General features: G+C 35.4%; 1 protein-coding gene across 3 annotated transcripts in view; it reads right to left on the reverse strand.

Annotated features, from left to right (window-relative positions):
* The window catches only part of LOC129744339 (tubulin polyglutamylase TTLL5), a 168,159-nt gene that overhangs the window by 22,241 nt on the left and 128,730 nt on the right, over positions 1 to 17,188 (reverse strand). Inside the window, exon 1 of one of the 3 annotated variants that reach the window (XM_055737205.1) lies at positions 5,629 to 6,016. The exons of the other annotated variants lie outside the window; for them this stretch is intronic. Within the exon in view, the coding sequence (XP_055593180.1) occupies positions 5,629 to 5,768 (140 nt within the window). The 5' untranslated portion in view covers positions 5,769 to 6,016. Of the gene's footprint in view, positions 1 to 5,628; positions 6,017 to 17,188 lie in introns of those variants that run through there. 3 annotated transcript variants of the gene reach the window in all.

Genomic DNA, 17,188 nt, shown 5'->3' on the forward strand with positions numbered 1-17,188 from the left:
GGAAACGATTTTGTTCTCATGAATCGTCCAAAATTCTACAGAAATCGCATTTTTAGGTTCATGCCTGAAAAATTGTACCTCCCGCAACTTTTGATACCATCGATCGAACTTTCCAAAAACTTCAGACATCCTTACTTCATATTTCAACAGTGACTCACTTTCCTCTTCCTCTTTCTTATTGTTTCACTAATTGGAGGAAGGGGTGCTAAACTACCGGAAAAAACATTTTTTGTACTCGAATACCCTCTCATGCAAAATTTGGTTTCGTTTGCTTTATTAGTTGTCGAGTTACACTTTAAAATTAGTATCGAAGCCCCTTTTCCTACCTAGAAGGAAGGGATCAAGATCAAACATTCCGTGTATTCAATTGCCCAATGCCCAATTCTGTTCCATTTGCTCGATTGTATGATTGTTCTAGTGTCATAGATATTGGTTCCATTTGTTACATAAGTTCTTGGTTTATGCAAAACAATCGTATGTGAGCTTCCGTCTTCTCTAACTGTATCCCCAATTGAAGTTGAAAGAAGTCTCAAATAAGCAAGTAATCATTTTACGTATCCAAATGCTCTCCCATACCAAAGCTGTTTCCATTTGCTCGATTAGTTCTCGAATTATGCAATAAGTAGTAAAGGAGTAGTAGTAGTCCTTCCCATCACGCAACTGGAAGGAGGCAGTAGTTACAAATATGCACAGAAACAATCCTTGTGCTCAAATACCCTTCCAGAGTTCCTTCTCAGCCTCCAACGAGACCGATCGCTTTTTGTGTTCAGTTCTCGCTAGACAAAGGCTATTGTTTTTCGAACTAAAAGAATAAAGTGAAAGTGGCGCGATGAGTCCGTCGCCGGGTGAACCCCCCGATAGGACTATACCAACATGGATGGATCCACAGAACCTGCACGGACGATTATATTACTTGACCCTGAAAGCTGCAGATGGACATAAACTTCCACAAAACCCATTTTTGATTGGGCGATCAGTGGAGCAGAAAGCGGGAGGAAAAATTGACGGCGTGTTCTTCGAGAAAAAACATGAGTGGTATGTGCTGAAGTGTAGGAGTAAAGACCAGGTCAAAGAATTGGCAAAATTAACTTGTTTGACTGATGGCACTCCGATCATCATCGGACGCCATCCCAGTTTAAACAAACGCAAATGTGTTGTTACTTGCCACGAAGCCCTGGAAATGGAAGAAAAGGTGTTGTTGGATGAGTTGTCGCCCCAAAAAGTGATTGACGTGCGCAGAATAACCAAAAAAACGCTTACTGGAATAATTGGTACATCTACACTGATACTAACTATCAGTAGTACCGTCATTCCGGAATTTATTCACTTTGGATTGCTCCGAGTGCGAACTCGGCTGTACTACCCGTTGCCCCTACTGTGTAGGAACTGTTTGAAGTACGGACACACGAAAAAGAATTGCACCATTTCGTGCAGTAAGTGTAGCTCACAAAACCATAACAGCGAGGACTGCAAGAATCACCCATTCTGCGGAAATTGTGAACAAGAAGGCCATCCACCCATTAATCGAGCATGTCCAATCTGGCTAGCCGAAACAGCAGCACTCAGAATTAGCACCGAAAAGTACATCCCGATTGCAGCCGCCCGAAAACTGATCCAGCAAACAACCAACATTCGCCAGCATTGTTAAGACGACGGACGAGCACCAACCTAAAACAAAGGACAATAGAAAATCGCAACCAACAGCCGAGAAACAACAGACAGAAGAAAAAAACAAACAGCAGCAGCCAACACAACAGAAACGGACAAATTCACAAACAGCAAATCACAAACCAGCCTCACCTCCTCGGAAAAGAATTACCCCTCAACCCTCACCATCTCAATCGTCGGATGAGGCAGATGATCGTAGTAATACAAAAGGATCCCCCAGTACCCGATCAAGGGAACAGTTGTTATTAAAAACTCCAATTCCCTCCCAACGCCTCCTTCCTTCTCCTTACCCCTTCCAACCTCCCCCTAATCTTAAGAAAACCCCTGACCCTCGGCCCGCTAAAACTTTGATTAAAAAGTAAATGGCCTAATAAACTTAATTTGAATAAAAAAAAAATACCCTTCCAAGCCAAATTTCGTTGCTTTTGTTGAGTAAGTTCCCAAGTTATGTAAAAAATTGCATGTGAGCACCCTGCTCCCTTAAGATCATAGAAACATTTCTCATAATCAAATACTTTCCCACGCCAAATTTGGTTCCATTTGCTTGATTATTTTTCCAGTTATGCTGAAAACTGTAAAGAAGTCCCCTCCCCCATTTCTATCTCCTCACTGGAAGAAGGGAGGGGTACCAAATAATCACAGAACTATTTATCGTATCCAAATACCCCTTCCTAGCCAAATTTGGATTCGTTTTCTCGAATAGTTTTCAAGTTATGCAATGAAAAAGGAGTTAAAGGCCCCCCTCTCCGTCCTGTACCTCCAACGGAAGGAGGGAGGGATCTGAAATAACCATAAAACCATTTCTCGTATTCCCCTACCCTCCCATGCCAATTTTTTTTCCATTAGCTTGATTAGTTCTCCAGTTATGTAAAAAATTGTAAGGAGGGCCCCCTCCCCCTTCCTATCTCCCCAATGGAAGGAGGGAGGGTACCAAATATTCTTAGAAATATTCCTCGAACCCAAGTACCCACCCATGCCAAGTTTGGTTTGATTCGCTTAATCAGTTCTCGAGATGTCAACTAATTTCGAGAACTGATTAAGCGAATCAAACCTTATTACTTATTACTTTTACATTAGAGACCCCCCCCCCCCCTTCCAGGGATAGCGAGGGGTCCCAAACTATTATAGGAACCTTCCCCGGCCTCCAATACCAAATCTACCAAGTTTCACGCAAATCGGTTCAGTAGATTTTGAGTCTATAGAGAACAGACAGACAGACAGACAGACAGAAATTAATTTATATATATACTAGCTGACCCGGTGTGCTTTGCTACACCTTTCAAAATCAAATGATTTTTTCAAAAATTATTCAAATTTTTATTGTTTTATTTGCATTATAACATAATTCATAAGCAACCGCTATAAAATGGAAGCTGCAGCTGGAGTTTCGAATTGCAACACAAAGATAACTTAAACTAATATTCTGAATCTTGCTCTATAAATTTGTGTAAAAGATCTGATAATTTTGATCTGTCTGGAGGGTCTCAAATTAATCGTACCCAAACAATCTAACTTATAAAATATGATTGTTTTTGCTTGATATTATCTGGATTTATGCTATAAACTGATAAGAGAGCCTCCCCTCTCCTTCCTTTCACCCCCTGCTGAATGGAGGTCGTGGTCTTTAATAATCATACCCATTTTTTCGTGTCCAAAAATCCTATTATATCAAATTATAACTTAATTGGTTGATAAGTTTTTAAGCTTTACAACATAATTTAAAAGGAGCCTTCTTTCTTCCCCTCTCTACTCTTATGCTAACAAAAGTGTATTGGGCTCAACTCCCTCCTCCTAGGTACCTACTCACTTTCCATGTTATGTTTTGTCCATTTCTCGGATCCAATAAAAAAAAAAGTTAAATGTAAGCCTTCTTTTCCCTTCCTATATTCCCAATTCTATCGTCCTACTGCAAGAAAGGTATTGCTTCACAAAGAAAAAGTATTTCTCGTACTCAAATTCTTTTTGATGCCAAATTTAGTTTCATTTGCTCAATTAATTCTCTAATTATGCAAAAAAATTGTATGGAAGCCCTCCTATATATCTTTCCGTTGAAAAAAAGTTGGGGCTTAAATTTATAATAGAAACATTTCTCGTAGCCAAAAACCCTCACATGTCAAACATGGTTCAATTTGCTCGATCAACTCTCCAGTTATACTGAAAATTGTAATAGAGACCTCTCCTCCCCCCTTTCATCCACATCTTTGAAGGAGTGAGGGATTCCAAATATTCATAGAAGCATTTCTCGTACCCAAATTTCGTTCCATGCCAAATTTGGTTCCATTTGCTGTTGTAGTTCTTGAGTTATACAGTAAAAAATGTATGAAACTCCCCTCCTTCTTTCTTTTCTCCCCTCTGGAAGAAGGAAGGGGTCTCAAACAATCATTAGAACATGTCACGTTCCCAAATTTGGTTCAATTTGCTTAATTAGTTTTTGAGTTATGTAAAAAATAATAAAAAAGGCCCCCTCCCCCCTTTATATCTCCCTACTGGAAAGAGGGAGGAGTCTCAAATAATCATAGAAATATTTTTCGTATCCAAATACCCTCCCATGCCTAATTTGGTTCCATTTGCTTTAATAGTTTTTGAGTTATGTAAATAAAATATGAAAGAGGACCCTCCCCCTTTATACTGGAAAGAGGGAGGGGTCTCAAATAATCATTGAAGTATTTTTCGTATCCAAATACCTTCCCGTGCCAAATTTGGTTCCATTATCTTGATTAGTTGTCGAGTTATATGAAAAATTGTAAGATAGCCCCCCTCCCCCCTTCCTATCACCCCACTGAAAGGAGGGAGGGATACCTGATATTCATAGAAATATTCCTCGTTCCCAAATACCACCCCATGCCAAATTTGATACCATTTGCTTGATGGGTTCTCGAGTTACGCAAAAACTTGTCTTTTGTTTGGGAGGCCCCTCTCCCCCTTCATGAGAGAGGGAGGGGTCTCAAACCATAATAGGAACCTTCCTCTATCTTCAATACCCCCACCTGCCAAGTTTCACGCAAATCGGTTCAGTAGTTTCCGAGTCTATAGGGAACAGACAGATAGACAGACAGACAGACAGACAGACAGACAGACAGAAATTCATTTTTATATATATAGATAGATTTTTGAAAACTTGTACAATAAAACCCTAACCCTTCCCCCCTTACCCTCCCCCTCAAGAGCGAGCTCAGGGACTGTCACAGTTCGGATTTTATGGCACGGATTTTTTCGAGTTTTTTTTAAATTGATGATCCAATCTTGTGGAAAAAATTATTTTAATCAAGTTACTTTAGAGTCATTCAAACGGTTAAAATGTGGTTCAGAGCGAATTTCTGATTTATTTTATAAGTCAATTCTAAAACGTTCCGTATAAATCCACCGGGGTTAGAAAAAACGTCAAACTCTCAAAAAAAAAAAAAAAAAAACAAGTTGATTATCGGCCGAATCATGTTTTCGGAATACCCGCTGATCGCGACACGTTTTATGCATTTTTTAATCATTAGGCATCAACATAAAAATTTCGATTGCTTTTGATGATTTTTAGGGTCAAAAATCAAAACTTTGAGCGCTTTGAGGCACCCATAAATCAAGCCTAATTGAACTAAAATTTTGCACAGGTAAGTTTATTCGGCCATAAGGCCACACATGGCCACCATTTTAGTTATCAACTTACTGTAAACTTTTGTAGTAAGAAACTAAATATTTCACTACCATATATCACTGAAGACATCGTTGTAGGAACCCTGCTGGACGTGCTTTGATTCCACATTTCTTAAAAAAAAAACAGGGAATCTATTTGTTACAGTAATTCAGTAATTTTCTTGAATTTTGGAAAACAGTTTCCATGATCTTTAGAGGACATTTACAAGATTGCACCTATAACATATTTCCCGACCTTATAATCCAGCTGTGTTAAATCAAAGATAGATTCAAACTCTCAAACAAAATCACACATTATGAAATCAGGACGTTTACATTTGTTCCTTCTGCCGCAGTACCATCTCCTTGATGATAATATTCTGGCTCAGGCAGGACTTGGGGTCACAAATCTCCCGGGCCAACTGCTCACGCACCCGCATCCTGTTGGCCGCTAATCCGGTATGAATTTTCACCATCCTTTCTTGAGATACGGACGACCTGATTCAACTCCTACACACCGGTTGAAATCCATCAAATTTACCCATCACTCTCAGCATGGATTCACTTGCGGATTTGAATTACGGATCCCCCCACATGGTGTGAATTGAAAACAAAAGCTAAGAAAGTAAAGTATTTTCACTGGCACACTTCCGTCGTTTCCCGCGAGGACAACTAAATAGTGATAGTCGGCTGGACCAGAGATTCCAGTTCCAGTTCGGTACGCTTCCGGTTGGTGACTGAGCAGCGAAAAGGGGTGCGCAACTTTGGGACCGGAATACACACATTCTACATTCGGGTTGCTGCCCGGCTGTGACGGTTCTAGGTTTTCCCCATTTCCACCTTCGGGAAAGGGCTAAGGTGCTCTAGAAAGTCGCAAAATTTTGGGCAGGAACAAAGGGTTTAATGTTGGTTCTGGTGGACAGAATCGGAATTTTGATATAAGAACTAAATTTTGGAATTCAAATTTAAGTATCGAAATCCGAGATTCAGAATCAACTTATGTTCTCTGAAGTTAACACGGATAGCAATTTTTTATTGGTCCCTGAAACCGTCAATCGATTCCACTGTCCAATCGTCAATGGGCCTCCGCCTTATGGGGTGAATGGGTAGCACCAATCCAGAGCGAAACCCTTCATGTGGTTGTGGTAACATATCGTAGCCGGGTGGGGACGACTTTACGTGTTTTTAGGGTGATGGAACGCGAGCGGCGAAAATGTCCTATTGCTGGGTTATTTCTTGGCCTTACAGAGAGTGGAGCTAAAGACGCGCCGAGGAAGAAGACTCCTTGCTATGAACTTCTGTCTTCAAAAACGAGAAACCGGTTGAGGGAAGGATTCATGAAAGAAATGCCGTAAATTTGTTATAGGGTTGTCCTGTAAATCGGTACCAAGTTCCAGGTTTTTTTTCAGCTGCACGAGATATCATCGGTTTATGGCGTATTATTTCCGTTCGCATTACATAGCTTAGGGATGCCACAGATTATTAACAAAACATCGAATACCTTAAAATTTATAATTTGGAGCTGTTTTGTGGAAACAGAATGATGGAAAGACACTCTCGAGACTTATAGGGTAACGGACTCTTTTATAAAGGAAAGCAACTAATCAAGAAATTTTTAACAAATACATATAGTTGAAGCCCGGGCTCTGAATGCAATGCACAAAATTGTTTCATAATTAGTTGCTTTTTAAGAGAGCTAGACAAGGTGGTCCAAAATAGGTTCTCTGGTCTAAAATAAGTCCGTAATCCTATGTAAGCGCTGGGTCATTGAGTAAATTTTAACTTTTAGGTTTGTATAAGAAAATTGAATATTTCGTACTGAAAAATTAACATAATTTTTGTTTCTATTGTGGAATCGAGCCTTATGCTTATGGTTTTTGTGCCAATTTATAAATTCTCTTAAGGAAATTTTCCGCTGAACAATTTTGTTTAAGACCGTAACTTCGTATCTTATTAGAAAAAAAAAGAGTTATTAGCTGTTTAACCGTGGTATGTCTTTTGACATTGAAAAACAATAAATTCAATTGACATCACTGCTGGTGCCTCGCAAATTATTGCAAGAAAAGTAGTCATGCAATACCTCGCTAGGCACCCAGCAGTGATGTCAATTGAATTTATTATTTTTCAATGCCAAAAGACATGCCCCCATTCAACACCATAAGGCTCGGTAACACACAAGAAACAAAAACATTGTTGATATTTCAGTACAATATATTGAATTTTTCCATACAAGCCAAAATCCTATGTCTATGTGGCTTGGCCTTCGAATTGCTTCTCAGGCTTCCACGGGCGATGGTTCGTCGAGAAAAGGCATCCAACCTTAAGAGACCTACAACGGTTGGCAATTCACTACGCTTGCAATAGTCTTTTCAGATTAACCCCAGATACATTCCCTCTGAAATATTTATTGAATATAGTAATTTATATAATGAAACACATCTTACCTGTCGGCGACTTATAGGATTCGTATCCAAAAGTTTTTCTTGTCGATACCGGGAATCGAACCCAGTACGTCTGGGTTACCAGACTCGCGCCAGCCTATCCGCTAGACCACATCAGCCCTTTTTTTTAAATTCTGCACTAGTGTTTAAAAATTCCATTTCAAAGATAGACGTTAAGCATGAATCTTAGTTTTCGATATGTGGATTCAATCAGTGTGAATTAAACGTTTGAATTCACATCAGAACATTCAGACATTTTCTTATTCCTTTCACTTATTTTAAGGTCTATTTTTACCAGATATTTAGCGTAGCTTAGCTTAGCATGATTGACTACTCACATGCGCTTTAAGTCGTCAAATCGAAAATGCTTTTAAAATATAATGAGGATGAATGAGTAATAACTAAAGATGTTTAGATTAATTTAAATTAAATGATTTGGTATTTTGAATTGAGTATTACAATGAGGGCTTATCAGTTCTAAGTTCAATAAACTATAGCATTTGGCACTCCACGATTGCTGGCGTGGCTTAGTAGAACGAATTCCACATCGCCAATATGGTTGCTTCTTCGTGATTGACCGAGACCATCAATTTTGTGCAAAGGTCAAAAGAATGATGCTTGAGATTAGCAGCTCATTCTCAATGCACACAACTGATGCTCTCTATTTGATCACCAATAATGGCGCCAGCCACGTCCTAGTAGTCAATAGATAGGGAGAAAAAATAGAGAAAGTGATGAACGAAAGAATGCATCCTAGCAAAAAAAAATTGGTTTGGGAGTGTGGGTTAAGGGATTTGATCTGGAAACATTTTTGACAAGAGTGTGGATCTGACTGTTACACCTGATCACCCGATCTCTTACACAGTTTCGCTGTTATCATATTCATATTCAAGAAAAATATCAAATAAGTGTTCTTGTTTGGTTTCAACTTGTGTAGGTTAGTTTACTCATTTCTGCACTTGAATGGATCATTGCTTTATCGTGGAAATTATTTGATAACCATATCAACTCATCTTACGTAAGCATTGTTTATAAACAGATAAATGAGTGCATATATTTTTTTTTATAAAATTTACCTTCTTGTTTACAAAACACTCAATGAACTATCTTCTAAAAATCCTAATAAAGATTCCTACTTGAAATCCTGATTACTCCTGCAGAGGATAATATGGAATAGTGAAAATAAATAGTAGTTGGCAGTGAAGAAATTGGTTGGAAGAATAAGTACACTGAGTTTTTTTTTACGCGGTTTTTTTTACACGGTTTTTTTACGTGGCTTTTTTACGCGGATTTTCGAATTTACGCGAATTTTCGAATTAACGGGGTTTTTTTTACGCGGATTTTCGAATTAACGCGGTTTTTCATAGAAAATATTCTAAGACTTTTTCAAAGGAAAACACTTAGAATCTTTTTGTAGTTGGGAAAATCTTAGCTCTGAGACTAAGAACGTGATACATGAGATCTGTGACCTGAGACCTGAGACTTGAGACCTGAGACCTGAGACATGAGACCTGAGATTTGAGACCTGAAATATGAGACTCGAGACTTGAGACCTGAGACATGAGACATGAGACATGAGACATGAGACATGAGACCTGAGACATGAGACATGAGACATAAGACCTAAGACATGAGACCTGAGACATGAGACCTGAGACCTGAGACATGAGACCTAAGATATGAGACATGAGACCTGAGACATTAGACATGAGACATGAGCCATGAGACATGAGCCATGAGACATGAGACCTGAGACATGAGACATAAGACATGAGACATGAGACCTGAGACATGAGACATGAGACATGAGACATGAGACCTGAGACCTGAGACCTGAGACATGAGACACGAGACATGAGACACGAGACATGAGACATGAGACCTGAGACATGGAACATGAGACCTGGGACATGAGACCTAAGACCTGACTATATTCAACTATTCTATTAATCTAATGATTTTGTTTTTTATCTTAAAAATAAACTATCATTGTACGCAAATTTTTCAATAATCATGGTTCTTACGCGTTTTTTTTAGTAACGTGCTTTTTTGCGCGAAGTTTTTAATTAAAATGGATGTTTACGTGGATTTTCGAATTTCGGGGTTTTTTTACGTGAATTTTCGAATTAACGAGGTTTTTTTTACGCGGATTTTCGAATTAACGCGGTTTTTTTTACGCGGATTTTCGAATTAACGCGGTTTTTTTTACGCGGATTTTCGAATTAACGCGGTTTTTTTACGCGGGACGAAATACCGCGTAAAAAAAACCTCAGTGTATTCCATAATTTCTATCCCTTTAAACATACCTACATATATCATTCAAATCAAATTCAAAAGTATTTAAAAATTATGGTTTATCACCGTTATGTTGAACTTTCATATATTGAAATTCTTTGTGAAAAAATCTTCGGAAGATCAGTTTCAAGATGTCAAGCTTTCATGGTGTAATTCAAATTTCAATCTCGGAGATCTTTAACTCAATATTTCATTTGGGATCGTTTCTATCTGACTCTAGCCTCGACTAACTCAATGCGTTACTTGTCTTTTTTTCTGTTTAAGTTATTCTAGATTTGTCACGTGAAGTACCCCTTATTTTAACTGTTAATTTTTTTTTTTAATGATAGATGCTTTACTTTTTAATAAAATGCCAATTAAGGTTATTTTATTTCTTGTGCACTATCAACTATCTCTCAAATTTAAAATAGTGTTAACCGGTTATAGCTTTTCAATTTTTCCTAAGGTCCATTTTTTTCTAGAGCCTTGATGAAATATTATTATCTTGCTGTCATAGATAATTTAAAAAGCTATTGAAAAAAAAAATACTTGCTTTGATGTGATACATTAATTTTGTTGTTTATTTGATAATTTTCTTTCTTCGAGAGCTTCGTTGCTATTCAGCCTACCCTTTTTCTAATATCTCTCTTCTTCTAACCATTTATTTTCAAACATATTATTGTTTCTTTAATTTTTCTTCATTATTCGACCATTTAAGGTTTTTTTTTATTTCGGTAGCTATGTTTTTTTATTCTAAATAGCCCGTGATTTGGGTGGAAATCTTTGAATTTTATGATGTGATGTTTATAATTATCATATAGTAAAGTAAAGTTCGTAAAAAAGTTGATGCTTCGATGACGAGCAAACAATCCAATATAATAAAAGACAGAATATTTAAATTGATATCTTGGGTAGTTTAAACACAAAATATAGCGCAAGAATAATATTCGATTGTACATAATCCATCTTTGTAAATATGTTGAATAAATGAGTATGCAGAACTCCATTTCACTTGAGATCCAAATAGCTTAAACGTTTTATTATATTATTTTCCGATCATTATTTGAAAGATCAACAATGTTCCTCATTACAAAATTATGCATAAATATTCCCTATAAACGCTTCCTTCTTATTAATATTTTTTACGTTTTTGTTGAATTTCTAAAATTATTTTCCTGCCTTGTTTTTTGCCATTCCTAACTCCATTTCCATATTTTGAATATACGTCATCTTATGACATCATCGTAATATCAAGATTGAGATCATATTCATTAGCATTTTTTTTTCATTTCCTATATATAGCAGAAAATCTTACCATAAAAGTGCAAGAGAAAAAAAATATTAAAAAGGAAACGTTTTTAAATCGATTTCTACGATTTTTGAAGGTTTTAAGGTCTATTTTTACCAGATACTCGTAAAGAAAGTGCACAACGGTACAGAATATAAAAATTCTTTGATTAATTTGACCGCTATAAAAGTTAATTAAAAACTTCAACTTAACGTGTAAAAACTTCAGTTATGAAAAAAATATTTATTTCAACCCTTTTTTTTATTCACTGCACTCTGCAGTGCACAATATGCGTGAGCTGAGAAAAGGTACATGATCGAGACATTTTTAACGACGTTCTTGAAACGTCCGGTTTTGATCCGAAATTCCAGGTTTTTCCCGGTTTTCTTGGTCCCATTTTCAATTCCCGGTTTTTCCCGGTTCACTGACCATGTTTTTATTTTTAAAAATTTAGTTCCAACGGCTTCTAAGAAGATTCTATTTTCAGAACAAAAAAAAAAACAGATTAAAAAATAAAGACAAACTTATAAAAAATATTTCATAAAATTTAAATAGTTTGACTTTAAAATTCGGTACAATTATTTGAAAATTAAAACAAAATATGAAGAAGAACAAGATAACTATTTTTTAACATTTTTTTAGGCACCCAAATTATTAAAAATTAGCTTTTAAATTCTTTGTACCTTGAAGGATGCAAATTTTGTGGCCTTGGGTAATTTATCAAAACGTTTTTGAAAGTGATGTTGAGCATTTAGAGGAACAAGAAACACAAAATAAAATTGAGACTGAAATTGGTTTCTTGAAGAATATTTCCTATCAGCACGATTTTTTGTAAATCAAAATTTTTAGTAATAAAAAAGAGGATACCAGGTTTTAGTTTTTGCTTTTGCTAACTCTGATGACCATCGTGAGTCATGATGCATTGCTTTCAACTTGTTGATGTATAAAATTAGTATTCGATTGATTAAGTTTGAAGTTAAAATGGTTGGATTCAAATTCTGAGCTTTAGTTACACTTCTCAATAAAAACCCATTCTAGAGACGTGGTAGGGTTTTTGTATGTCAAGTTAAGAGTTTCAATACAAAAGGTTGATTAAGTTGCAAATCGAAATTTAAAATTAAATTTAGTTCCAGTTCTAAAACGGCGCACTTGTAGTTTCGTAAAATGAAATGCTTCAAGCCTAAGCTAATTGAAGACTAATTTCCGCCGGAGGCAAGCTAAATTTCTGACTTTCTTGTTAACACTCTTATTTAACACCTTTTAAGATCAAGTAATTTCCCGTAACTACATTGAAAAAAAATTTTACTTGGAAAATCTCCATGAGGGTTTTAATCCCTTCGCACGGCCTTGTCTAGAACTCATAATTGGAGCACAGGGTAAATTTTGGGAGCAGGACTGCAAAAAAAGCTGTTTTTTAACACAAAACTCTTGTTATTTTTTCAATCGGAACTAATATTTGTAAATGAAGTTCAAGGTTCTTGTTGAAATTTAAAAAAAAGTATATTGAATTAAATTCTCAAACGGAAAGGAAAGAAAATTTCAAATCTGAAGCTTAAAAAATAACATATGAGTCCAAATCAAAATTTAGAATTCCATTCTAGAAAATATAGAATCAATTGAATATCAACATAAGAATTGAGGACCAGATTTGCAGCAAATTTGCAATCTGAATTACAATTCAATTCCAGTAGAAGAAGTGATTTTAACCCTTTAATGCATAGTGTTGTTTTAAAACAACACTAATCCAAATCCAAATATCTCGAAAACGCGTGGATATTTTTGAGTGATGTATTCACAAAAAATATCCTAGAGATTAAAAGAAATAAAACCATGGTATTTTTAATACGATATTTTATTATGTGTGTGAGATATCGAACAAAATATGCGAAAAAATTGCAAAAATCCGATTTATTTATTTTTATGAAAAAGGTTGTTTTTGGAAAATCGCTGTTATTTCTTCAGATTTGCAAATTCTAACAATTTTTTTAATCTCAATCAATCACAAACACCTTCCTGCACCCAATAAACAAGGTTTTGATGAAATTAGCAAAACCGTATTGAAATGAACTAAGAATTTCGAAAAATATTTCTCAACTTTGATGGGTCATAACTTTTATAATACCCAAAATAACGAATTCAAACCTGTTGAGTTTTGTTTTTCGAATTGAAATGTTATTATTTCACTGAATCAATAACTGCAATTCTCATTTAAAAAAAGTCATGCATTAAAGGGTTAAATATTGTTGAATAAAGTTTTATGTTTAGAACAGTTTTCAATAAACAAAGGTTGCGAATCGCAACTCGAATCTGATTTGGATTTAAATAGTTCATGATAGGTTTAAAAAAATGTTAAAATTACTACTACAGTGAGCGAAATATGAATAGCACCACTATGTGTTTTGCTTGATAAAATACGAATGATTGAAAATTACGAAAATTTTCTTCCACAGTTTGTTCTGAATTGCCTAACGGATAAATCAAGCATAAGTTTACTTTTTTTTGGACGTAGCAATTGGCGTTGAGGACCAAAAATGTGAAAAAGGGGCGCGAAATAAGAATAGCACCACTGGAGTTTTTCAACATAAACAAGATTATTTTTAAAAATATACTGTGAAAAAGTGAATAATAATGCTTCTACGAATTATTTGAATAGATAACTACATTTTAAGGAGTTTTCCAGAATTTCAAAGGTTTTCAAAGATTTTAAAAGGGGGTTTTAAAAATGCTCCTTTAACGTTAAGGAATTTGATATTTGAGCTGTAATTCTTTACCAAAATACTTACTTTTTTCATTCAAATGACGTAAAATGATGAAACAAACATTCGGGATTAGTTTTGAATCAGAAAAAATAGGATGGAAATCCAAAACTTTGATTTGGTTCAGTAAACCACACTTTTTCCAGTTTCAAGTCGTGAAAACCAAATTTAGTTTCAATATTGATTTTTCAGGTTTATTTAGGCCCATATTCATCATTTTGAGGTATTTTACCATCACAGTTTTGTGGAAGTTCACGCTGCAGAAAGCTTCTCGGAATTGCAAAAGAATCACCAGCACAAAAATGTACAACCGAAAAAATTCCTGATCATCTCAACTTCCGATTCAATCTTAAATCATACCAATAATAATACTGCTAGCCGCCTGGTCCATCAAGCTCCATCGCAAAGTATTACTTTATTCTGATAATCGGTCCAAAACAATTCACTTTTAGTGACCTTGATGCAATTCTATTTTTTTTTGGATTTAGTGATCTTAATATTTCCAAAGCGTTCACACGTTCCATGCATTTATTTCTTGGCCAAAATCATCCAGGACTCCTTTATTAATCCCGGATATTCGAAAATGGGCATGAATTTGGTTAAATGGCAAAATAGTGCTGCCATCTATGACTTAAAACTAGAGAAATAGTGTTTGACTATTAAAAAACATTAGTATTTTTGAATTCCAACCTGCTTTTTGGATTCAAACTCAGCCTCAAATCTATGTTTCATCATTTTGCATAATACTTATGAATGTTAATGAAGAAATTAAGCAGTTTGATAAAGTTTGATAGCTCAAATATCAAATTCCTTAACGCTAGAGGAGCATCTCTTAAAACCCCCTTTTAATACCTTTGAAAACCTTTGGAATTCTGGAAAACTTGTAAAATGCAGTTATCTATTCAAATAATTCGTAGAAGCATTATTATTCACTTTTACGCAGTACATTTTTTTTTAAATAATCTTGTTTTTTGTTGAAAAACTTAAGTGGTGCTATTCTTATTTCGCTCACTATATAAAACAACTCATTGCAATAATGAGCATAAAACTCTTCCAAATTGATACCCATGAAATTGATAAATTTTGTCACATTTTGGCTCATTTTTTCGAGGTTTTATCCCACACACAGAATTTTATGATTAAAAATATTTCAAGGATTTAAGTTTTTTTTTCAATTAATAAGTCTATTGTATACCTGAGAATAGTTATGCTCGAAGAACTGCGCCGAGTATTAAAATATAAAATTCTAACATTTAACGTGTTGGTTAAAATCCTCTCTAAATAAAAAAAAAAGAATTAGAAATTCCAGCATGAATGCACGTAAAAAAAGTGAATGCCAAAAAATAGTATATGAAGATACACTCGTATTAAAAAATGTGAGAAAGGTTAATAAAACTGAATTCACGCCACGGTTAAATATGTCTTAGCGATAACTTTTTTTTTGGAGACAGGTTAGGATAAAATAAAGCTATGACCTTTCAAACTTTGCATTTTTTGTAGTTGTGAATTTTGGCCCTTTGATCTCGTAAGGTTACTGCCCTAGGCCGAAAGGGTAGGTTTTTTGGCTCAAGGTGGTTAGCTCGAAAAGAAGGGTCGTATGTCGAATTCTCTTTCAATCGAATAAATGTTCGTATATATCAGCTGAATAAGAACATAATTTTTTTCGATGTAGATACTACTGCCGATATAGCGCACACAACTCACAACGTGTCAATTTACGCAAGACTCTGACGCTCGGACCAAGTAGTAACAACTTAAAAAATGAATAAATTTGATAGACCAAATTTATTATTTTGATCAATTTACTTTTAGTTTCAGTTTTCGAGAAGCAAAAGGAAAAGTCAGAAAGACAGCTGGGAATCCCAGTAAGGAAATATTTTGATATCACTTAATTTAGAGAACATCAAAACTACCCTCAATCAGATAAACAGAATAATCAATTGACATTTCGATAGTCAATAATATTTTTGAAAATTCGAACATCCCTACGGCACAAAGAACCTATTGAACTCTGAACCTGTCATGTTTTTTTCCGGAAATCTTCGAAACCGATAAAACAACATATTCCCTTTCAATCCCCCCTCGGAAGGATTCAGTTGCAGCCGAGACACGCGGTTTACAAACGCAGTGGAGCAATTTTACTACGACGGACGCCGCCATGCATCGTTGTCGTTCGCCGAATGAATGAACCGGGTTAAGAGGGGTTGGAAATTATTATCATGTCCCATTCAGTTGATTCGATTAACCATTTTTGGGCTGCCGGGCGTACGACCTGTGTTCTATTTAGAGTAGGGTTACCATACGTACTCTTTTAAGAGTACATGTACTCTTTTTCGATCGAGAAATGAGCGTACTCTTCTTTTTGTAAAATCTTGTGGAATGTACTCTTTTTTTGTTGAAAGACATTTTGTCAGAGAAACGAAGTTTTTTTTCCAGTTCTTAAGTTTTTGTTCCTATATGTTCATGAAATCCGAAAGAAATGCAACACTTCGTGTATTCATTGCACGGTATTCCAGGTTTCTCTACTTTGTTGAGTTTCAAACGATAAATTAAAATGAAAAGCATCTCAAATCGATTAAAATATAAATTTTTCGTTAAACACAAGTTTGCTATTTCATCAGCAGTACTCTTCTATAAGTAAAATACAACAGCTTCGAACGTTTTAAAACCCCTTTAAAAAAAAGTTCTCCCAAGCGTCGAAATGTCCCAGGTAATCAGCAGCTTTGGATATGCCATTCGCACCTAATCAGTTAGCAAAGAGCACAAATTTGAATTCTTTTTGAAATGCAAAGTTTTCTCATGTTTGCGATGTTCTCATCTCGGTCTTTTCGAATAATCCAACGACCCTTTGACTTTTCACTAAAAATCTGCAAGAAAATTATCAAAAACTAAAAACGAAATCTTTTAATTTGTTAAAGTATGTTTGAAAAGATATAATTGACAGGTAAGTCACATAACTAGCAACTAATTGTCACTATAAGAATTTAAATTTTCTAGTTTCTCCCGTATCTCCCAAATATTTTAAAATATGCTTTCAACGTACTCTTTTTGGCGTTGAAAGATATGGTAACCCTAATTTAGAGCAATAAATATTTCAGGTCGGCGGAATATTTTTGTTTATGCCCGAAAAATGTCGA

The sequence above is a fragment of the Uranotaenia lowii genome, chromosome 1, assembly GCF_029784155.1.
Source record: "Uranotaenia lowii strain MFRU-FL chromosome 1, ASM2978415v1, whole genome shotgun sequence".
Classification (NCBI taxonomy): domain Eukaryota; kingdom Metazoa; phylum Arthropoda; class Insecta; order Diptera; family Culicidae; genus Uranotaenia; species Uranotaenia lowii.